Genomic DNA, 22,771 nt, shown 5'->3' on the forward strand with positions numbered 1-22,771 from the left:
TGGGGTGGGGTGTTTGGTTTTTATTCCCCCCCCCCTCTGCTGGGTGGTTGCAACAGGTTTTGGTCACTTCACATGACCCTGGGACCGTCATAAATATGAATCAGTTGCCAAGCATCTGACTGTAAATCACAAGACCCTGCAGATGCTGCAACATTCCAGCCGATCGGCGCTTCTTCTGGACTCAGCAGAAGCGCCAGGATCAGTGCTGAGCTCCAGCTGGATCCTGGCGCTAATCCTGGCGCTTCCGCTGAGCCCTGACAGCCCTGCAGCTCCAGCCGTCTGTCGCTCAGGCTTGTGCGGTGCTGCCACCGGTTCAGCTCCTTCCCCTCCCCCGCTACTTTTCTTGGATGGTCGCGTACCACCTGCCACCTGCCAATGTACCACAGGTGGTACCCGTACCACTGGTTGAAAAGCCCTGATCTAGGGGACATCCATTGGTACGCACACACGCACACACACACACACACACACACACACCCCATCTTAAAGTCAGCCGGATCCCAAAGGGCTAAAGTTCCCCCTGTTGAGAGAAGGCCTTGGGTTCTACCTACCACTCGAGGGCTTGCGGACTCCCCGGAGCAGGTGGGGGGCTTCCCTCGCCATCTCTGTCCGGTTGCAGAGTGTGCTGGGCAAAACCGAGGAGGAGCTGCTGCTGCTCTCGTCACCAACCGGCTTCCCCGCCAACCCTGGAATAGAGCCCCCGGTGAGCCCAGGCGTCCGCGGCTGCCGGCGACCTTCCTCCCCACCAGCCCAGGTTCACCCAGTGGAAGGGTCACGGCAGAAGAGACCCTAGCGGAAGGTCGGCGGCCCTGACTCTGCCCACCGTTATCTGTTTACTGACGGGAGGGCAGGAGAACGCCCAGGGGCAAGACGGGTAGTCCTCAACTTGCGAGGGTGACTGAGCCTGGAAGGAACGGCTGTTCCATTGGGCCACTTTCTCAAGCCGGGGACAACGTGGCTGCCTTAAAAGGAATTGGATTAAAAGGAGTAGCCAAAATGGATGGATGGATGGATGGATATATACATAGATAGATCTATGGATAGATGATACATATAGATTAGATGATAGAGAGATACAGACAGATGATAGATATGGATGGATGGATGGATATAGAGAGGACAGATAGACAGAGATAGAGAGATGGATGGACAGATAGATAAGAGAGGATAGACAGACATAAAGATAGATGGATGGACAGACAAGACAAGAGAAAACAGACAGAGATAAAGATAGATGGATGGATGGACAGATAGATAGGGGATGGACAGATGATAGATCTATATATAGATGATACATATAGAGATGATAGACAAGATAGACAGACAGACATAGATATGGATGGATGGATAGACAGATATAGAGGATAGATAGACATGGGCAGATAGAGATAAAGATGGATGGATAGACAGAGAGGATAGACAAACACAGAGATATAAAGATGGATGGATAGATGGATAAGATGGATGGACAGATGATAGATCTATATATAGATGATACATATAAATTAGAGATGATAGGCAGATAGACAGACAGACAGACATAAAGACAGATGGATAGCTAGCTAGACAGGTAAGACGACAGGCATAGATAGATGGGCCAGAATTTATGCCTTCCAGGACAGTGTTTTTAACTTTAGGAACGTTACGATGGGTAGACTTCGACTCCCAGAATTCCCCAGCCATCTTAACCTTCCCAAGCTTGAATGACCCTTGCTTTCAGCGAAGACCAAGTCAGCAACGAGGACTGCTTCTGAGTGACTTGAGGCTGGGGTTGGAGAGGCCACATGGGTGTGGTAGTCCCGGGGGAAAGAAGAGCTTCCACTTACCGGAAGAGGGTTCCATGTGAGCCCCATTGACTTTCAGGGGTGTCAGGACCACACGGGGAAGCATCATGCCTGCCTTTTTCTTCTGCTTGCTCACCTGTTTCAAAGGAAATGGAGAGAGCTTGGCCGGGGGAAGACGGAGGAAGCCCAGAGATCGAGTCTCTTGCTTTCTCCGCAGGCAGGATCAAAGGGCCTGGCACCCTCCATTTCGGGACAGCGAGACCTAGTGGTCAGAACCTCAGAACTGAAACAAAGGCAGCTTTTCCAAAAGACCTTCGTGGGTTGCCAATGGAGCAGGCAGGTGGTGCTTCTCCACACAGCCTCCAGACAGGTAGCCCTGGACTTACGGCCACAGTAAGTGGTCTGTTGCTCGAGCCGGGGGCTGGACTAGATGACCTCCAAGGTCCCTTTCAGCTCTATTTCTATTTCTAGTCTAGTCTAATTTTCTAGTTATTCAATTAAAGTGAGAAATTTGTTAAGTACACTTTACGACCTTTCTTGCCTCAGCTGTTAAGGGAATCGTGGCAGCTGATAAAATTAGTAACCTGGTTGTTAAGTGAAATCTGGCCTCCCCTTGGATTTTGCTCGGCGGAAGATAATAATAATAATAATTTAATAATAATAATTTAATTTGTATACCGCCCTTCTCCCGAAGGACTCAGGGCGGTGAACAGGGCAATACATAATAAAAAACAGGATACAAAAATTAAAAAGTGATTAAAAGATCTCGTGACCCAGGGGACACGGCGACCGTCATAAATACGAGTCAGTTGCCAAGCGCCTGAATGTCGATCGCCTGACCACGGGGGAACGCTGCAAAGGTCCGAACTGTGAAAAGCGGTTCTAGGCCACTTTTTTTAGCGCCGCTGTAACTACGGTCGGTCACTAAATGAAGTGTCGTAGGTCGAGGAGCACGATCTCAAATGGGAACCTTACAGTGCCTCCCAGTGCTGGGCCTCCTCTCCTGCCCTGGATACAGCAGTCTCGGGTCCCCTGTGATGTTCAAGAAGAGGGTTCTTCAAACTTGGCCCTTTTGTGACTTGTGGACTTCAACTCCCAGAATTCCTCAGCCAGCATGCCTGGCTGAGGAATTCTGGGAGTTGAGGTCCACAAGTCATAAAAGGGCCGTTTGTTCTAGAAAGTTCAGGAAGCCCTGAACAGGTTACAGGTAGTTCCCGACCTCATTTAGTGACGGTTGCAGTCTCCCATGGTGTGTGTGTGTGTGTGTGATGCCATCTTCTTTTGTGTGACCTTCTGACTATCAGTCAACGGGGCAGCCGGGAGATTCGTGCAACAACTCTGCTACTATCTGCAGCAATTCACTAACTGGAGAGCCGTTTGTCTGGAATGGTATGCAGACATGTCAAACTCGTGACGTCACGTGACATCGCACGTATCGGAGCTTTTTCGCCATTGCCAGCAATGGGGTGGGTGTGGCTTCCCGATGACACATCCGGCCTGTGGGCCGGCAGTTTGACACCCCCAGTATAGGGTTTCCTGCCTGAGTAGGGGGTTGGACCAGATGACCTCCAAGGCCCCTTTCAACTTTGTTGTTGTTATTATTATTATTATTAAACAATTGTGGCAAGGAAGGTGATGAGATGGGGCAAAAGTCGCTTAACGCCTGTCTTGTTTAGCAACGGAAAATGTGGGGCTCCGTTGTGCTCGTAAGTCGAGGACTGCCTATACTTCTGATCACCAGCAAAAACATTCGTTTTATTTTATTTTATTCATTTTTTTAAATTCGTAACATTTAAGAGCCACCCGTTTGGCTTCCCAGGGGCACTCTGGGCGGTGCACGATAAAATATTAAAAGCGTACGAACAATAAGGAATGTGTAGGAGAGGCAAGGACCGAGAGAATTAACTAGGTCAGCGTGACTTCACGGCACGCTGTTACCTTCCCACCAATGTGGTACCTGTTGATCTACTCGCCTTTGCTTGCCTTCGAACTGCCAGGCTGGCAGGAGCTGGGGCGAGGACAGCAGCTTACCTGTCACGTGGCACGAGGGCCTCAAACCTGGCTTGCTGGCTTTCCAGCTGACAAGCCCAGTGCCCTAACCGCTGCGCAACTGTGCCACCCAGAGTAAGAGATGGGGAGAAAGGATTTCTTGTCTTGAGGCCGTCAGGTAGGACCACCGTCTGTGAATGCTCTTTGCCCTTAACTTCCGGCACCGTGCAAAGGATTCGAGCAGGGCTCTCCAAACGTGGCAACGTTAAGACCTGTGGACTTCAACTCCCAGAATTCTCCATCCCCATCTCAGACCCCTGGGTTGGTAAGCGGCCTCTGAAGACTCTCTCCCCCTTTAACATATATTCGGCTGCTTCCCTCCCCATTTCTATTCACACACGCTCACAGGAAAGAAACACGGAAATACAGGATAGAGCAGTGGTGATGAACCTGTGGTGGTGAACCAGAGGTGGCACTCAGAGCTCTCTGTTGGCACATGTGCCACTGCCACCAGCAGCAGGTCCATCAGGCCACCAGCACTGCCGGCTTGCAAGCTTGAGCAGAGGTGGTAGAGCAGAGGTCACCAACCATTATCGATTGATGGACTGGAAGAAAAGGGAGGGGGAAGCATTTGACATGCATGCATGCATGCATGGGGCTGTGAGCACGCACACGCTGCAAATGGGGTGGGTTTAGTGCCTGCGTGATACTCACTAGCCCTGCCCCGTTCTTCCATGGTGCAGCGTCTTGCATCTGCACCCCACAGTGCTGCGGCGGCCGTTTTTGGCCCTTGCAGCACAGTGGCCCATTTTTGTGCCCCCGGTTTTGCATGCCAGAGGCGGCACTCAGAGGTGCCTCCCTGCCCCCTTGAAGGCACCACAATGCTGATGCAGCCCTGGCACTTTGCGATAAATAAGTGGGTTTTGGGTTGCAGTTTGGGCCCTCGGTCTCTAAAAGGTGCGCCATCACTGGGATAGAGGTTCTTGTAAAAAGCACCCCAGCTCTCCTGCAGAAAGATCATCCAGGGGTGCTTTTGCTCCAGTTAATTCTATCCAGGTCAACAAAAGACACTTAGATGACTCATCCAGGCCTATCTTTGAGGAATTGTAATACAAATCTGGACAAGCTTTGGCCAACCTCCTCTCTAGCAACCAGAGGCATTCTCCAGGCCCGGCTCTGGGCAGCTGCGGTGCCAAATTCCAGATTCCAACTGGCCAACGAGATTGCCCACCAGGGCAACCTCCCTGCCCACGCCGATCTCCGAAAGGCCTCTGCCCCACAGGTCGAGACACAACTTTGCGGCACAAGGGGACTCTGCAGCTGCCGCTTGTTTTCCCCAATTCGCGAGGCTCTGTTGAAATCTTCCCACATCTAATTTCCTTTAAAATGGGCCACACGCAGCAGTTTTATCAACACAGAGGAAGCTCTCCAGCGAACCCTCGGCGGGTGTTAAGTAGAAGCAAAGGAGGAATAAAGGCGACTTCCTCTTTTGTGAGACAGCTCCGGGGCTGTGCTCACCTGCCACCTGTGGGCTCCACTCCGGCCTTCCTACCTGTGATGCTGTTCGAGTGCTCTCTCGGAGGGAGAGCGTGCTCTTGCTTTGGGACTCCGTGGAACAGGAGGCGTTGGAAGAGGTTTCATCCAGAGACACTGGAAAGGAAGGATCAGATCAGTGGATCAGAAGCGGTGAATGCTTCAACGCTGGAAGTCTTTTAAGAGGAGACGGGACGGCCCTTTGTCTGAAAGAGGGTTTCCTGCTCGAGCAGGGGGTTGGACTAGATGACCTCCGAGATCCCTTCCAATTTCACGATTATTAAGAATGCAGCCAGATGGGCAGTTCTGGGGCACCCGGGGTGACCCACGTTATGCCACTGAGTTGCGAGGGCCACTGGAGGCCACTTTGCTTCCGGGTTCAGTTCAAGGGCTGCAGCTGCCAAAAAAGGCCAACACAGTGCTGGGCTGCATTAACAGAAGGACAGAATCAAGATCAGGTGAAGTGTTACTACCACTTTACAAGGCCTTGGTAAGGCCACACTTGGAATCCTGCATCCAGTTTTGGTCACCCCAATGTAAAAAAGATGCTGAGACTCTGGAAAGAAGATGATTAGAGGTCTGGAGGCTAAAACCAAGCCTTGGTGGAGCAGTGGGCTAATGCCTCCTTAAGTAACACCAGCTGCCTGCCATTAGTGCAGGTTCGAGTCCCACCAGGCTCAAGGTTGACTCAGCCTTCCATCCTTCTGAGGTAGGTAAAATGAGGACCCAGATTGTTGGGGGCAATTAAGCTGACTTTGTAATAATGCCGCTTGGGGTGTGTGTGAAAGCCTTAATAAGCAGGCATATACATAGAATGAAGGCTATTGCTAAGCACATTGGTTTGTGCTTTAGATTGTAAGCCGCCCTGAGTCTTCGGAGAAGGGCGGGATATAAATGGGATTTTTTTTTAAAAAAAAAAAACACAACCCACCATCCTAGAAAGTGGTAGCGGGGGAGGGGAAGGAGCTGAACCGGTGGCAGCACCGCACAAGCCTGAGCGACAGACGGCTGGAGCTGCAGGGCTGTCAGGGCTCAGCGGAAGCGCCAGGATCAGTGCCAGGATCCAGCTGGAGCTCAGCACTGATCCTGGCGCTTCTGCTGAGCCCAGAAGAAGCGCCGATCGGCTGGAATGTTGCAGCATCTCCAGAGTCTTGTGATTTACATTCAGATGCTTGGCAACTGATTCATTCAGTGACCAAAACCTGCTGCAACCACCCAGCAGAGGTGTGTGGGGGGGAATAAAAACCAAACACCCCCCACCCCACCTGCCGATCCTCAACAGAAATGCTCACAACAATGAAAACCTCGGACAGGAGGAAGAGCGCCGCCGGGCGGGCAGGCAGGTGTCTTGCTCAGTTGTGGCTTGGGGGGGCACTTTATTCAGTGCCATGGTAACTTCGAACAGTCACTAAGCGAACTGTTGTAAGTCGAGGACTACCTGTACTTCATCACTCCCCCCCCCTTTTTTTTTGGTCATCATGTTTTTGACACCTTGCTAGGTGGCTGGTGGTGCTCGGATGTCGCCGTATCCTAAAAGTGGTAGAATGGGTGAAAAGATTGAAAAGCCCTGTAGTAGGGAACTTCATCAGTGCTAGAAGGGAGTGGGGTTTTGCAGAGTGGAGGAAGACAAGGACTACGGCTTTCAAGCGCGACGGGGCGGTCTAGAAGTCTTGAGTGCTACTGCTATTTCTTGTCCTCACGTTTTTAATTACTCTAAGCCCCGCCTGGAGTTAGCTCCGAGAGAGACGGGCGGCATATAAGTTGAATAAATAAGCAATAAAATAAAATAGCATCCTCGTCCGTCGAGGAAGCAGCTGGAGCCAGCTCGGAGTACGTAGCACACTCACCGTCATTATCCCCGCTCACAGTGCTGGCAGCTTCATTGGAGCCACTGCTCTCTGCGTCATCCAACTCTTCTCCTTCAGGCCCGGCGAGGGTCCGAGACCACTGGGCAGCAGCTTTCTGGAAAAACCAATCAGAGCTTGAGAAAACGTGTCTTGGGAGCCAGTGGGGAGGATCCCGGGGATAGAGGTGAGCATCAGGGTCCTCCTTTCCCCACTGTCCAGCTACTGGGTAGCCGCTGCGTTCGCCTTGAGCCAGCTACAGTGGTTAGCCAATATAAATAAGCTATATACAGATAGACCATAGATAGTCAATGGGGAGGCCACCTTGGCTCTTTTGGAACTCGTGGACTTCAACTCCCAGAATTCCTGAGCCGGCCAGGCTGAGGGGAAAGGGAGAGGTTTCCAAGCTGAGCCAGGAATTCTGGGACTTTAAGTCCACCAGTCATGAAGGGGCCATAGTTCCCCCATGCTGGCTCAGGAATTCTGGGAGTTGAAGTCCACGAATCATGAAGGCACCATAGTTTCCCCCATGCTGGCTCAGGAATTCTGGGAGTTGAAGTCCACCAGTCATGAAGGGGCCATAGTTCCCCCAGGCTGGCTCAGGAATTCTGGGAGTTGAAGTCCACCAGTCATGAGGGGGGCCAAAGTTTCCCCCAGGCTGGCTCAGGAATTCTGGGAGTTGAAGGCCACGAGTCATGAAGGGGCCAAAGTTCCCCCATGCTAGCTCAGGAATTCTGGGACTTTTGAAGTCCACCAGTCATGAGGGGGCCATAGTTTCCCCAGGCTGGCTCAGGAATTCTGGGAGTTGAAGTCCACGAGTCATGAGGGGGGCCAAAGTTTCCCCCATGCTGGCTGAGGAATTCTGGGACTTTTGAAGTCCACCAGTCATGAGGGGGCCATAGTTTCTCCAGGCTGGCTCAGGAATTCTGGGAGTTGAAGTCCACCAGTCACAAAAGTGCCAAGGTTGCCTACCCCTGGGCTAACATGACGACGACGATGATATACAGGTAGTTCTCAACTTACAACCATCCATTTAGTGAATGTTCCAAGTTGCAATGGCACTGGAAAAAGTGACTTGCAATCATTTTTCACACTTACAACAGTTGCAACATCTCCATGGCCACACGACCAAAGTTCAAGCACTCAGCAACCGACTCATATTTATGACAGTCACAGCATCCCGGTGTGTGTGTGTGTGTGTGTGATGTGATCTCCTTTTGCGACCTTCTGACAAGCAAAGTCAATGGGGGGGCAAGCCAGATTCACTTAACAACCGTGTTCCTTCAGTGGCAAGAAAGGTTGCCAAAATGGGGCAAAACCCACAAGTCTCGCTTAGCGATGGGAATTTTGGGCTCAACTGTGGTCGTAAGTCGAGAACTACCTGTGTTGGTGCTCTCTGAGCTTGGCGGTTTGCTTGCAGACTTTTCGTTACCCAACGAGCAACTGAGCTGATGAGTGTGGAGTTGGCTTCCTGTTTATTTATACACGGTGGCTTGCTCTGCCAGTGTTGGTGTGTGTGGGTTTCCTCCTTGATAATTTCTTGATTAGGTTATTGTTTTCTGGTTGATTATTTGTCTGGTGTTAATAACTGCTTATCTGGGCGTTGGCTGCCCGAGGGGAGGGGGTTCTAGTCTTGCAGACCTTTCGTGACCCAACTGTTCTGCCCCAGCCTGCGTGAGTCCTTGTCAACTCACAAAGGACAAACAAACCCCTCTTCTTCCGACAAGTAGGCTGGAAACACAGGAAAAGCAACCCCTTTTAATATTATTTACAGACCTGCAAAATGTCCCAAAAGCAAACAGAACACGATTCAAACGGAGAATTGTTCACAGGCAAGGCAATCAGAACGTGATCCCGTGAAACTGGAGTCCTTTGCCAACGGCTGCCTTCAGCAACCAGCACCGCCCACACCTTCCCTCTTTATTATGCAGCCCCAAGGCGTGGCTTCTCAATGCTTTCTCCTCCGCCCTTGGAGTCACCCCATTGCCTCCCTCTGTCCTGCTCTTGTTGCCTGTTTGCAAGCGTCTGATGTCTTCCAGCTGTGAGTCCTCAGTCTGACTCAGCTTCCCAGCACAGCTGGGTCTCAGCCTGAACACGAGTGGAGGGGCCAGGCTTGTAAGTCCTGGAGCTCATCAGAGCCTTCCTCCGACTCTGATGGCTCTCCAGGCTCCTCCTCCTCCTCCTCCTCCTCTGATTCCCCAGACTCAGCTGCTGGGTCCACTGGCTGGCACGGAATCACAACACCAACTGGGGAACATCCTCCGTCTCGGCTTTTTGTTATCTTTTGGGAAGGGTGTGTAAATATGGATTACTTCTAGGTGTCTATTGATGGCTGCTTTATCTGAATGTCAAGCTTCCAAGAATTCCCTAGCATTTGTGGATTTGGCTTGGTCCAGGATGCTCACAGTTTCCAAGCTGGAACTCCGGTTGAATCTGTCCATGGGGTGTGAGGTTCAGGAGTTTTCATTCTTTCGTCTGCTAGTTGGATGTTCATGGATGCACTCTGCTGCTCGTCTGCCTGCCTGTCCTACATGGTGGTAGTTATAATCCTGTATGTTGTACGCACACGATCCAATCTGGGTTGGTCACAGTCTTCTGAGCTTTTGGACTGGTGCTGGGGCCCATCTTCACAGAACGTCTCTCTACCAGACTAAGTCTTTATACCAGGGGCTGGCTGAGGAATTCTGGGAGTTGAAGTCCACAAGTCTTAAAGTTCCCAAGTTTGAAGACCCCTGCCTTATGCTGTATGTGCAAGAACCGTAACAGCCACCGTGTCAGACAGAAGGCATGCAAGGAAGCTATCGTAAGTACAGCATGGTACAATATTCCTGTTTTAAGCTTGTATTTACCGATCTGCACCCAAAACTGGCTAATGGCAAGTTCTAGATCTGAGACCTTATCACCAGTCAGGTGCCAAAGTTCGTACAAAATTCAGCTGTCAGTTAAGCCTTCCCCCAGTCCACGGATTAAAGGAATAGAAATCTGGTCTTACCTTCAGAGTAAACAGGCTAATCCGCCCAGGTAGTTTGTAAAAAAGCCCATCGCAGCTTCTTGAATTGGAGTGAAGCATCGCGTTCAGGCAGGCCAGCGGGGACGTGCCACTGCGGAGGGAAAACAGGCATCATTCAACCTGTCAGGTCAAGACAGACCTTGCTCTGGAACTAGTGGAAAAAAATCTGTGGAAAATTCTGACAATCTGACATATTATGAGCTGCCCAGATTGTGACAAATGGTAAGAAAGAAAGAAAGAAAGAAAGAAAGAAAGAAAGAAAGAAAGAAAGAAAGAAAGAAAGAAAGAAAGAAAGAAAGAAAGATGGAGGAAGGCGGGAAGGAGATGGAGGAAGGAAGGAAAGAAGGAAGGAGAAAAAGACAGGAAGGAGAAAAAGACAGGAAGGAAAGAATAAAAGGAGGGAGGAGGGAGAGAGGAAAGGAAGGAAGGGAGGCAGGTAAGAAAGAAAAAAGAAAAATGAAGGAAAGAAAGAAAGACAGAGGGAAGAGGGATGGAAGGAGGATGCAGGGAGAGAGGAAGGGTAGGAAGAAAGGAGATGGGAGGGAGGATGGAGGGAGGGAGGGAAGGAAGAAAAGAGATGGAGGGAGGGAGGGAAGGAGGAAAGCCCATGAGAACGACACAGAGAGTTACTAGACAAGGCCTGTGCTGATAATCAGGCAGGGAATTCTGTCCTCTTCCTGGTCAATCTCCAGAATGTGGAGATAGCCAAAGAGCTGCTTAGGAGTGCTTTGAATTTCAAGGACAAATAAGTCTGGATCCAGCTGCCCTTTGTGTAGCAACTCCCCCAGGCAGTTGTGGGGAACAACCCACTTGTGCCTGCCCTAAGGGCGGGGGAGCTGCTGCCTTGGCCGCCTCCGGTGTCCCTTCTCAGAGCTCAGTCAGTCCAGGTATTTAAGCCTCGGCTCTCGGGGAAATGAGCAGCTTATCGGTTTTGGAAAAGGCCCCGAGACAGGTTGTCCTCGGCTTACGACCACAACCAAACCCAACGTTTCCAGCGCTACGCTGGACGGCTGCTTAGTGAGTGGCGCTGCGTTTTACCACCTTTCTTGACACGGTTGTTAACTGAATCATCGTTCAGTGACTAACGGGGTTGTTAAGCAAATCTGGACTTTGCCCGTCGCAAAAGGGGATCACATGAGACACACACACACACACACCAGGGACACTGCGACCGTCACAAATACGAGACGGTGGCCAAGCGGCCGAATTTTGATCAAGTGACCGCAGGGAGGTCGCAAATATGAAAGACGGTCGTGAGTCACACTGTTTGTGCACTGGTGTCGTAACTCTGAACGGCCACTAAATGAGTGATTGTTAAGTCGAGGGCCACCTGCGTAGATTTCGTGATATTTTACAGCAACGAAGTAGAATTATTAGGTAATGTCTTTTTTTTTTTGTAAAGCAAGAGTTTCTATACGGTTAGTGCATGGATGTGTGTGCACACACACATACACACACACAAATACATAAAATATTTAGCACTGACTTTTTTTAAAAAAAAATCTGGGTGTTTACATTTGGGGGGCTTCCTTCTCTTCTATTTTTTTTTTTTTTGCTTCAGTTTAGTTTTTAAATTGTTTATTGCCTCTAGTATTCCCTTCGTTGTAAAGTTTTGGATGCTTATACTCTATTTTTTGTAACGTGGGTAAAAATACAGTTGGAAGAAAATGATCTGTAGCATCTGGAGATGAGAGTTGTCTAAAGAGGAAAAAAGGCTAAGAAAAAAGGAACTGATGAGTCGTTCTAAAATACGTTTTTTTCAATCTTGAACATCTCGAGAGAGATTCGGTTTCAATTTATTCTTTAAAAAAGGAAGTAGGCCTCTACGTTGAAAAATTACACATAACTGTTCTAAAATTGAACTTCCCCTTACAATTTAATTTGCTGCTTCTCTCCCTCCTCCCAATGATTTCCTGCAAGGGGGGGGAGGGAGGGAAGTGGCTTTTGTGGGAAATCTCAGCTGCGTTTTTGGCAGTTATCAACGATTCTCCCCAGATTAAAACATTAGAGGAAGACAGAATATCAACTACAGAAATTTGTAAAAAAAATTTTTTAGAATTTTTTACAATTAATTTTAGAATAGAATAGAGCTGGAAGGGACCTTGGAGGTCTTCTAGTCCAGCCCCCTTGCTCAAGCAGGAAAACCTATGTACCATCTCAGACAAGTCACTGTCCGGTCCCTTCTTGAAAACCTCCACGATTTCTGGTGGGAAGCTGTTCCACTGGTTAATTGTCCTCACTGTCAGGAGGTTTCTCCTTAATTCCAGGTTGCTTTTCTCCTTGGTCATTTTCCAGCCATTGTTTCTCGTCCTGCCCTCTGGTGCTTTGGAGAATAACGTGACCCCTCCTCTTTATGGAAGCCCCTCTGATATTGGAAGACTGCTATCATGTCACCCCTGGTCCTTCTCTTCATTAAATTAGACCTACCCAATTCTTGCAACTGTTCTATGTATGTTTTAGTCCCCTAATCATCTTCGTTGGCTCTTCTCTGCACTCTTTCTAGAGCCTCAAACCTCCGGATCTGGGACCTCCTCACCTCTAATGTTGATTATCTTCTCTGTTTTCAGGGCCCAGGGCCCAGGGTGCAGAGTGACAGAAAATATAAATCTAATAAAAATCTAATAAAATCTAAATCTAAAAAAAGATTCACTGGGGGGGAGGGGGGAATCAACAAGGCTGCCCTTCTGCGCTCACTACTGGAACAGATTGACCCCAATTTTATTTGCATCTGTTCCTTCCTATGATCAGAAAAGATATTCAAAAGATTGTTTACCTCCCCCCACCTAGAAACAAAGAAGTATCATTGTCAAAAAAACCCTGAGTGGGCCATTAAGTGGCAGCACAAGTTAAGTTCACAGCCTTTGAAACATCCCAACCTTGGGGGAAAAAAAACTCACATAACTTTCTGGAGAAACTCTTTGTAAATGTTCCACGTTTATTGAGACAAGAACGCTTCGCAGCAACAGCTTGTTGTCTTAGACTTAGAAAAATAAAAGCGTTTGGCTGCATTGAACAGATAGGGCTGTCACTCCAAACTCACAGAGGTAAACCATTCCACGTGGGGATCCTTGCTGCTGCTCTCGTGAGCTTGGCCGTTTTCTGGCAGATGTTTCATGACCCAACTAGGTAACGTCTTCAGTGCTAGGAGGGAGGGGGAGGGGTGTGGAGAGGGGAGGAGGAGAAGAGGAGGAGGAGGAGGAGGAGGAGGTCATCCTTGGTCCTCCTCCTCATCTCTGAACCTGGGTTGTTTTTTTGCAGATGTTTCACTGATTGAATAGGAAACGTCATCAGTGCTAGAAGGGAGTGGGGTTTGCAGAGTGGAGGAAGACGACGACGATGGCAGGGGTCTTCAAACTTGGCCCTTTTATGGCTGGTGGACTTCAACTCCCAGAATTCCTAAGCCAGGCACGCCTGCCCCCTGGGCTATGGGGTCCTTGGTGCTCTCTGAGTTTCTTTGTTGTTTTTTTTCTTGCAGACATTTCATAGGAAATGTCTGAACAGAGAACATCATCAGTGAGAGAGGAGAGGGAGGACTGCGGGGTCTTTGGTGCTCTCCAAGCTCGGTTGTTGGGGGGTTTTTTTGGCAGACGTTTCACTGACTGAATAGGGAACATCAGCAGTGCTGGAAGGGAGTGAGGTTTGCACTGATGTTGCTCCCTAGCTGGGTCACAAAACATCTCCAAGAAAATAACTAACCCCAGAGAGCATCAAGGACCCCACAGTCCTCCTCCTCCTCCTCTCCACAAACCTCCCCCCTCTCTTTTAGCACTGATGTTGTTCCCTAATTGAATCATGAAATGTCTGCAAGAAAAGCACCCAGCTCAGAGAGCGCCAAGGATCCCCACAGTTCAACCCTGAGCGACAAATATTTCCTTCTAGACCAGGGTCCCCAACCTATGGTCCACAGCCTGTGCCTTGCGCTCTTGGCTAGCAGGCCGTGGAAACAGCTGACCGTGGAAACAGCTGACCGTTGCGCGCACACGTGGGCGCTTTCCCCCACCACCACCCGGGGTTGCACGTGGGTGCGAAGAGGGATGCAGCCCGTTCGCGCATGTGTCGCTAGCCTGGGTGGTTTGCGCGGCCCGTTTGAGCCCGCTGCTAGCGCCGCGCCAATGCGCACAGCCCCGTGCGCGCACGCACGTGCACCAATTTTGAAGCTGTCCGGTCCTGGAGCCCGGAAAGGTTGGAGACCTCTGTTCTAGGCCATTTCCACAGCATTGCCCCCCTAAACTGGGGTGTGTGTCTGCTGCTAAGGGTGACGACGGTCTCAACAAAGCAGCCTGGCTTGAACAAAGGGCCCCATCATCCTAGACAGGAAGGAAATCTTCCCACCCTAGCAAAAAGTCCCAGAAGGCACTCCGAAGCAGAAAGGCAGAAGGGGGGGAAAAGGGCTGGGGGGGCGGACGAAAAAAAAAGAAGTAACTCAACTTCGCCCCCTCCGTCCTTCGACTGATGAGGAAGAACAGGACTGACCTCATTTCCTTCAGGCCTTCGGTTTCTATAACCTGCAGAATCTGCTTTGGGGTCATGGGTCCGTCAGAATAGTTTTCCAGCACCTGAGAAAAGAAAAGAAGAAAAGAATAGAAAAGAAAAAGAAAAGAGAGAGAGAGAGAGAGAATGAATCCCAGGTTTAATATAGGTCAGGGGTAGGCAACCTTGGCTCTTTTATGACTCATGGACTTCAACTCCCAGAATTCCTGAGCCAGCAGGGGGGAACCATGGCCCCTTCATGACTGGTGGACTTCAACTCCCAGAATTCCTGAGCCAGCATGGGGGAAACTATGGCCCCTTCATGACTTGTGGACTTCAACTCCCAGAATTCCTGAGCCAGCATGGGGGAAACTATGACCCCTTCATGACTGGTGGACTTCAACTCCCAGAATTCCTGAGCCAGCATGGGGGAAACTATGACCCCTTCATGACTTGTGGACTTCAACTCCCAGAATTCCTGAGCCAGCATGGTGGAACTATGGCCCCCTCATGACTGGTGGACTTCAACTCCCAGCATTCCTGAGCCAGCATGGGGGAACTATGGCCCCCTCATGACTGGTGGACTTCAACTCCCAGCATTCCTGAGCCAGCATGGGGGAACTGTGGCCCCCTCATGACTGGTGGACTTCAACTCCCAGCATTCCTGAGCCAGCATGGGGGAACTGTGGCCCCCTCATGACTGGTGGACTTCAACTCCCAGCATTCCTGAGCCAGCATGGGGGAACTATGGCCCCCTCATGACTGGTGGACTTCAACTCCCAGCATTCCTGAGCCAGCATGGGGTAACTTTGGCCCCTTCATGACTCATGGACTTCCAACTCCCAGAATTCCTGAGCCAGCATGGGGGAAACTATGGCCCCTTCATGACTTGTGGACTTCAACTCCCAGAATTCCTCAGCCAGCATGGGGGAAACTATGGCCCCTTCATGACTTGTGGACTTCAACTCCCAGAATTCCTGAGCCAGCATGGGGGAAACTATGACCCCTTCATGACTGGTGGACTTCAACTCCCAGCATTTTTGAGCCAGCATGGGGGAACTATGGCCCCTTCATGACTTGTGGACTTCAACTCCCAGAATTCCTCAGCCAGCATGGGGGAACTATGGCCCCCTCATGACTGGTGGACTTCAACTCCCAGCATTCCTGAGCCAGCATGGGGGAACTATGGCCCCCTCATGACTGGTGGACTTCAACTCCCAGAATTCCTGAGCCAGCCTGGTTCAGCTTGGAAACCTCTCCCTTCCCCTCAGCATGGCTGGCTCAGGAATTCTGGGAGTTGAAGTCCACCAGTCATAAAAGAGCCGAGGTTGCCTACCCCTGGTATAGGTGAACCAACTCGAGGATATCCAGCCACGACTGAAAGGGGAACATGGCTTGACCTTCTTGCAACGCTACCTGGGATGGGCTTTGGGCCCCAACGCTTTCCGCGCGCGCCAAGAGATCTTCCAAATGACAGAGCGGCTTGCCAGACTCTTTCAACCGCTGCCTCGGGGTTGAGCGAGGCCAGACACAAGAGACTCGTGGTCCTGGATCTCTGTGGCTTTCTCTCTTTTTTTATTTAAAAAAAAAGCAATCACGAGGACGGGCGCAACGCAACTCGAATGAGTCAGTGTCCCTCGAGGGCTGCCTTTCGCCATTCCCCTCCCTTCTGCTTTTCACCTCTAAGTTTCCCCCCCCTTTGAGATGTCATTTGGTCCCCCCCCCTCGACAAAATACTCACTGTGCCTGAAAAGGGCAGGGATGAGGAGGGGGTCGAGCACAGGGGTAGGCAACCTCGGCTCTTTTATGACTCGTGGACTTCAACTCCCAGAATTCCTGAGCCAGAGGCTCAGCTTGGAAACCTCTCCCTTTCCCCTCAGCGTGGCTGGCTCAGGAATTCTGGGAGTTGAAGTCCACGAGTCATAAAGCGGCCTAGGCCTAGGACAGGGGTAGGCAACCTCGGCTCTTTTATGACTCATGGACTTCAACTCCCAGAATTCCTGAGCCAGCATGGCTAAGCATGGAAGCCTCTCCGTTCCCCTCAGCATGGCTGGCTCAGGAATTCTGGGAGTTGAAGTCCACGAGTCATAAAAGAGCCGAGGTTGCCTACCCCTGGTCTAACAGAACAAATTGTTCTTCAGGGGTAGTAGGGAAACGGCTCCACCCACCTCACCCAGAAAACGAAAAGCATTTATTTATTTTATTTTAATTCCATTTATATCCCGCCCTTCTCCGAAGACTCAGGGCGGCTTACAAGCTTAGCAGTAGCCTTCATTCTATGTATCTGCCTGCTTGTTAGGGCTTTCACACACACCCCAAGCGGCATTATTACAAAGTCAGCTTAATTGCCCCCAACAATCTGGGTCCTCAGATTTAGAGACGGGGTTGAGACGAAACAGTCCTGGTTGCACCGAAGCAGAGCCAGCAAAGGCTTCACAAAAGGCTTCAAGCAACTCGCAGCAGATTAGAGAAGCACAAAGCCCTCGACTTAAAACTCCGCATTTAGTAACGTTCCAACGTTACGATGCCACCCCCCCCCAAAAAAAGCGTGACTTAGGACCACATTTCACACAGACAACCATTGCAGCATTCTCGGGGTGGGGTGGTCACGTGATCAAAATTCAGATACTTTGGTAACCTGACTCGTACTTATGACGGTTGCGGCGTCCCGGGGTCACCTGATCCCCCTTTTGCAACCATCTGATCAGCAAAGTCAACGGGGGAAGCCAGATCCGCTTAACAACCACGTCGCTGACTGAACGACTGCCCTGATCCCCTTAACAACGGCGGCAAGGAAGGTTGTGAAGATGGGGCAAAATTCACCTGACAAAGGTTTCACTGAGCAACCGAAAGGTTGGGCCCCATTGTGGTCGTTAAGTCGAGGACTGCAGGGAAGTCCTTGCCTTGCGGCCACAATGGAGCCCAACATCTCCATTCCAAGTGAATTCTTCCTCCACTGACGACCTCCCCCTGCCACGGTTGTTAAGCGAATCAATACGGCTGTTAAGTGAAGCATTTAGCCATTAAATGAATCGGGCTTTCCCCGTTGACTTGGCTCATCAGAACGTCGCAAAAGGTCGATGACACAACCCCGGGACACTTGCGACTGTCATAAATATGAGTCAGGTGCCAAGTGCCTGAATTCTGATCATGTGACCGTGGGGGAATATGCTGCGTCGGTCACGGGATAATCAATCACGAGTCACTTTTTCCAGTGCCGTTGTTAACTGTGAACAGTCAGTAAATGAAAATGGCTGTAAGTCAAGGACTAATTGCACTGGCGAGGCCTGTTCTAAACCTTAGACCGGGGGTCTTCAAACTAGGCCCTTTTATGACTTTTGAACTTCAACTCCCAGAATTCCTGCCTGGCTGAGGAACTCTGGGAGTTGAAGTCCACTCGATACCAGGGGTCTTCAAACTAGGCCCTTTTATGACTTTTGAACTTCAACTCCCAGAATTCCTGCCTGGCTGAGGAACTCTGGGAGTTGAAGTCCACTCGATACCAGGGGTCTTCAAACTTGGCCCTTTTATGACTTGTGAACTTCAACTCCCAGAATTCCTCAGCCAGGCACACGTGCCTGGCTGAGGAATTCTGGGAGTTGAAGTCCACAAGTCATAAAAGGGTCATAGTTCCCTCACGCTGGCTGAGGAATTCTGGGAGTTGAAGTCCACAAGTCACCAAAGGGCCAAGTTGGGAGGCCCCTGCCTTAGACAGACAAGCGTGAATATGGATGCTTCTGTGAACTATTTTTCCCCAAGAGCCGATCTGGATCAAAATAGCCAGTTTTCTCTCTGCTGATTTTAAACTCCTCTCTCAATGGTTATGCTGAAGTATGGGGGTCCCCAACAAGCCTCCCCCCAACGGGCCGTGGACTGGTACTGGGCCACGGCAGGCCAGCAACCGGTCCACACGAACAAACAAAGCCCCATCCGTGGGATGCAGGCAGCAGACAAAACCACGCAGCCTGTGGTCCGTGGAAAAACCTCTGTCCACGGAACCGGTCCCTGGTGCCCAAAAGGTTGAGAACCTCTGCTATGGTTTTTATTTCTTTGTTCTGGGATTCTCCCTTTGACTTTCCCCGGCACAGCTTCCCCAAAATAACATAAGAAAGCTCTTTAAGATACGGAACATTTTCCATTTTCTTTGGCTGGAGTGTGTGATCCAATTTCTCCTTCCCTGCACCATCGTCCAAATCTTTCATTTGCTGTTCCGACTCATGCCGCTGAAGGGAAGAAAGCCAAGCACCTGTTTAGTTAAGAGAGTCAATATTCTGTGGACCTCCTTCGTGGAAGGAAGGGTGAAAATAAAGTAAGTGTGAAGCACAAGGGAGAGAAAAAGCAAATTCTGGTTCTCTTGATGTCAAAAAAAAAAAAAAAGAGGGCTTTTTTTAAAAAACAAAAGTCACCAAAACGTATGAGAAAATGCTCTCGTTTTATTACAGTATCAACCCTATAGCTAAAATTCACGCAGATCCATCTTTAATGCGAAAAACTTCATTTCATGTCCCTGCAAATAGTGTAGACTTTCAGGATCCTAGGAGCGGCTGCCAAACGGTTAATTTTCAGCAGCGCATTTTTAAAAGATCAGAGCGGTTGCACAATTTCTTAATGTCCCAGTTTGCCAAACGTCACAACAGTAACCTATAATAAAAAAAATGCACTGTTTTAGGAGGTCTAATTTATGGTCATTAAAAGAAGCCTCAACAACTTCCAAGCGTCACTGAAAAGGACGCCAAGTTAAAAAGCGTTAATGTGATGCAAACACTGACAGTAGATCGATAGAAAACACGGCGGCACATGGAGCCAGTCTATTGCAGCACAGGAGTAAAAAGCCGGAGACCACGAGTTCAAGTCCCTCCCTCGGCACAAAAGCCATCTGGGGTGACTTTGAGCCACTTCCTCACAGCACAGCTCATCTCACAAGGGTTGCTGTTTTGGGGGAAATAGGAAGACGTTGTGTAGGCTATGTCTACTGAGGTTCTCATGTTCACTGCCTGGGGGAAGGGAGGGAGGGAGGGAGGGAGGGAGGGAAGAATAAGGAAACAGGAGGGAGGAAAGAATGGACGGAATGAGGAAAGGGAAGGGAGAAAGGAAAGAAGGAATAGGAAGAAGGAAAGAAGGAAGTAAAGGGGAAGGAGAAAAGGAAGGAAACAAACAGGAGGAAGGAAGGAAGGGACAGAGAGGAAAGGGAAGAGAGGAAGGAAAGAAAGTAAAGGGGAAAGAAGGAGGGAGGGAGGGAGGGAGGGAGGGAGGAAGGAAGGAAGGAAGGAAAGAATAAGGAAACAGGAGCGAGGAAAGAATGGACGGAGAGAGGAAAGGAAAGGAAAGGAAAGGGAGAAAGGAAACAAGGAACAGGAAAAAGGAAAGAAGGAAGTAAAGGGAAAGGAGAAAAGGAAGGAAGGAAACAGGAGGAAGGAAGGAAGGGACAGAGAGGAAAGGGAAGAGAGGAAGGAAAGAAAGTAAAGGGGAAAGAGGGAGGAAGGAAGGAAGGAAGGAAGGAAGGAAGGAAGGAAGGAAGGAAGGAAAAGTAAGGCAACAGGATCAAGGAAAGAATGGACGGAGAGAGGAAAGGAAAGGGAGAAAGGAAAGAAGGAAGTAAAGGGAAAGGAGAAAAGGAAGGAAGGAAACAGGAGGAAGGAAGGAAGGGACAGAGAGAGGAAAGGGAAGAAAGGAAAGAAAGAAAGAAAGTAAAGGGGAAAGAGGAAGGAAGGAAGAAAGGAAGGAAAAGTAAGGCAACAGGAGCAAGGAAAGAATGGACGGAGAGAGGAAAGGAAAGGGAGAAAGGAAAGAAGGAACAGGAAGAAGGAAAGAAGGAAGTAAAGGGGAAGGAGAAAAGGAAGGAAGGAAACAGGAGGAAGGAAGGAAGGGACAGAGAGGAAAGGGAAGAGAGAAAGGAAAGAAAGTAAAGGGGAAAGACGGAGGAAGGAAGGAAGGAAGGAAGGAAGGAAGGAAGGAAGGAAAAGTAAGGCAATAGGAGCGAGGAAAGAATGGACGGAGAGAGGAAAGGAAAGGGAGAAAGGAAAGAAGGAACAGGAAGAAGGAAAGAAGGAAGTAAAGGGGAAGGAGAAAAGGAAGGAAGGAAACAGGAGGAAGGAAGGAAGGGACAGAGGAAAGGGAAGGGAAGAAAGGAAGGAAGGAAAGAAAGTAAAGGGGAAAGAGGGAGCAAGGAAGGAAGGAAGGAAGGAAGGGAGGGAGGGAAGAATAAGGAAACAGGAGTGAGGAAAGACTGGATGGAGAGAGGAAAGGGAAGGAGAAAGGAAAGAAGGGAGAAGGAAAAAGGAAGTAAAGGGAAAGGAGAAAAGGAGAGAGGGAGGGAAGGAAGGAAGGAAGGAAGGTCCTCCATACAGGCCAGCCCGTAGTGAGGGAAGGCCAGCTCACAGCCTCTCTCTGAGAAGAGGAAAAAGTTCAGTCTGGATTCTGCATTCGGCCCTGGAGAGGGCAGAGCTGCTAGGGGGGAAAGTGCCTTGTGCTTCTCAAGAGAAAGGAAACCCTGAGCGAATTTAGCTTGGAAGGAGCCGCAAAGCGCAAAGCACCACGCGCAACAGACACGCCCCCGGAATCCAGTCAAGTGATCTAAAAAGGGGGTTAAAAGCCTCGGTGGGGCCTCTGAAACAGCCCCTCCGATCCAGGGCAGAGACACAAGGCGCACCTCCTTCGGTGACGCAACCAATCCCCTGAAGGATAAATACCAAAACCGGTTTCGCTTTCCTGAAAACACAGGAACAAACGCACAAACCCAAACCTTCATCCGAAGCTGGTGAAATTCAATTGCCAGCCATGCTCTACCTATGCTGTTCCAGGAGAGACACACACACACGCGCGCACACACACACACACAGACAAAACACCAAAGAACAGGAAGGGTGTTTTTCTAAAGAGGCACACATCGGCAGGAAACGGGTCATAGCTGTGACTCTTCACTCGCAGCAAAATCACACCAACGGCACACAAACGGCTAGGAAGGCGTCAAGCGAGCCCCGGGGTGCTGACCACAACCTTAGGAAAAGCCCCCGTTGACTTCTGCAGATGTTTTTTCCTAAGTCGAGCAAGTGCTCCACAGACGTCGCGACTTACTCCCCGCCATTCAAACGGGAAGACACCATCATTCCCAGCTGGAAAAGCAGGAACGCTAAAAAAGACATCTGTTGCGAATTCCATCGGCTCAGAAGACACCGGAGACGACACTGGGGGGGAAAGTTGCAGCGTCACCTCGGTAAAAGGGGAAGCGCGCTTGCCCCGAGCATTTTATTCCAGGAAAGGCTCTTTTGAAAAGCTTCTCTGAAAATAATCACCCGCTGGAAGGCGATTCCTGCTATCTGTCCAGATAGTCCTCAACTTGCGACCACAACTCAGCCCAAAAGTCCCCCTGCTAAATGAGGCAGTTGTGGCGAGTGAACACTGCCCCACTTTAGGACCTTTCTCTTGCCACGTTTGTTAAGTGAATCACTGCAGCCAAGTCAATGGGGAAAGCCAGATTCATTTAGTGGCCAAACGGTTCACTTAACAGCCGTGGCAGGGAAGGTCGTAAGCGGAGGAAGAATTCACTTGGAACGGAAAGGTTGGGCTCCAGTGCGGCCGCAAGCCGAGGACTTCCCTGCAATCCTCGACCTGACGACCACAACGGGCCCCAACATTTCGGTTGCTAAGTGAAGCGTTTGTCAAGTGAGTTTTTGCCCCATTTTTAGCACCTTTCTTGCCACCGTTGTTAAGTGGATCACGGCAGTTCTTCAGTTAGCGATGGGGTCGCTAAGCGAATCTGGCTTCCCGCGTTGACTCTGCTTATCGGATGGTCGCAAAAGGGGATGTTGCAACCGTCCTAAAGGCGAGTCAGTTGCCCAGGGTCTGGGTTTTGATCATGTGACCAGGGGCACGTGGCAACACTTGTAAAATTGTGGGGGAAAACCGCTGGGAGGACGTGATCAAAATTCAGACGCTCGGCCACTGACTCCTCTTGATGGCCTTCGAGGTGCCCCCGCCAGATCATGTGACTCCCCTTTTGCAACCTCCTGGCAGGCAGTGTCAACGGGGAAGCCAGATTCACTAAGGCGCCCGGTTGTGAACTTTACGACTGCGGTGATTCAGTTAACAACTTCGGCCCTAGACAAGTTGTAAAATGGGGAAAAAGGGGGAATCAAATCATT

The 22,771-nt window shown here is 50.1% G+C and overlaps 2 protein-coding genes across 6 annotated transcripts in view; both read right to left on the minus strand.

Annotated features, from left to right (window-relative positions):
- The window catches only part of DNMT3B (DNA methyltransferase 3 beta), a gene marked incomplete at its 5' end in the record, with an annotated part of 480,157 nt that overhangs the window by 105,600 nt on the left and 351,786 nt on the right, over nt 1-22,771 (minus strand). The gene's annotated exons all lie outside the window — the stretch shown is intronic.
- Nucleotides 1-22,771, minus strand: part of ASXL1 (ASXL transcriptional regulator 1) — a 50,999-nt gene that overhangs the window by 16,798 nt on the left and 11,430 nt on the right. The window contains exons 1-7 of one of the 5 annotated variants that reach the window (XM_083360820.1): nt 16,047-16,306; nt 14,634-14,716; nt 10,143-10,251; nt 7,154-7,268; nt 5,326-5,423; nt 1,827-1,920; nt 552-686 (exon numbers count right to left, since the gene is read on the minus strand). In XM_083360820.1, the coding sequence (XP_083216946.1) occupies nt 552-686; nt 1,827-1,920; nt 5,326-5,423; nt 7,154-7,268; nt 10,143-10,251; nt 14,634-14,689 (607 nt within the window). In that variant the 5' untranslated portion in view covers nt 14,690-14,716; nt 16,047-16,306. Of the gene's footprint in view, nt 1-551; nt 687-1,826; nt 1,921-5,325; nt 5,424-6,598; nt 6,748-7,153; nt 7,269-10,142; nt 10,252-12,313; nt 12,399-14,633; nt 14,717-16,046; nt 16,307-22,771 lie in introns of those variants that run through there. The other 4 variants (XM_083360818.1, XM_083360821.1, XM_083360819.1 and 1 more) reach the window with 4 other exon arrangements.

This window comes from Vipera ursinii (assembly GCF_947247035.1).
Source record: "Vipera ursinii genome assembly, chromosome: 3".
Taxonomy (NCBI): Eukaryota; Metazoa; Chordata; class Lepidosauria; order Squamata; family Viperidae; genus Vipera; species Vipera ursinii.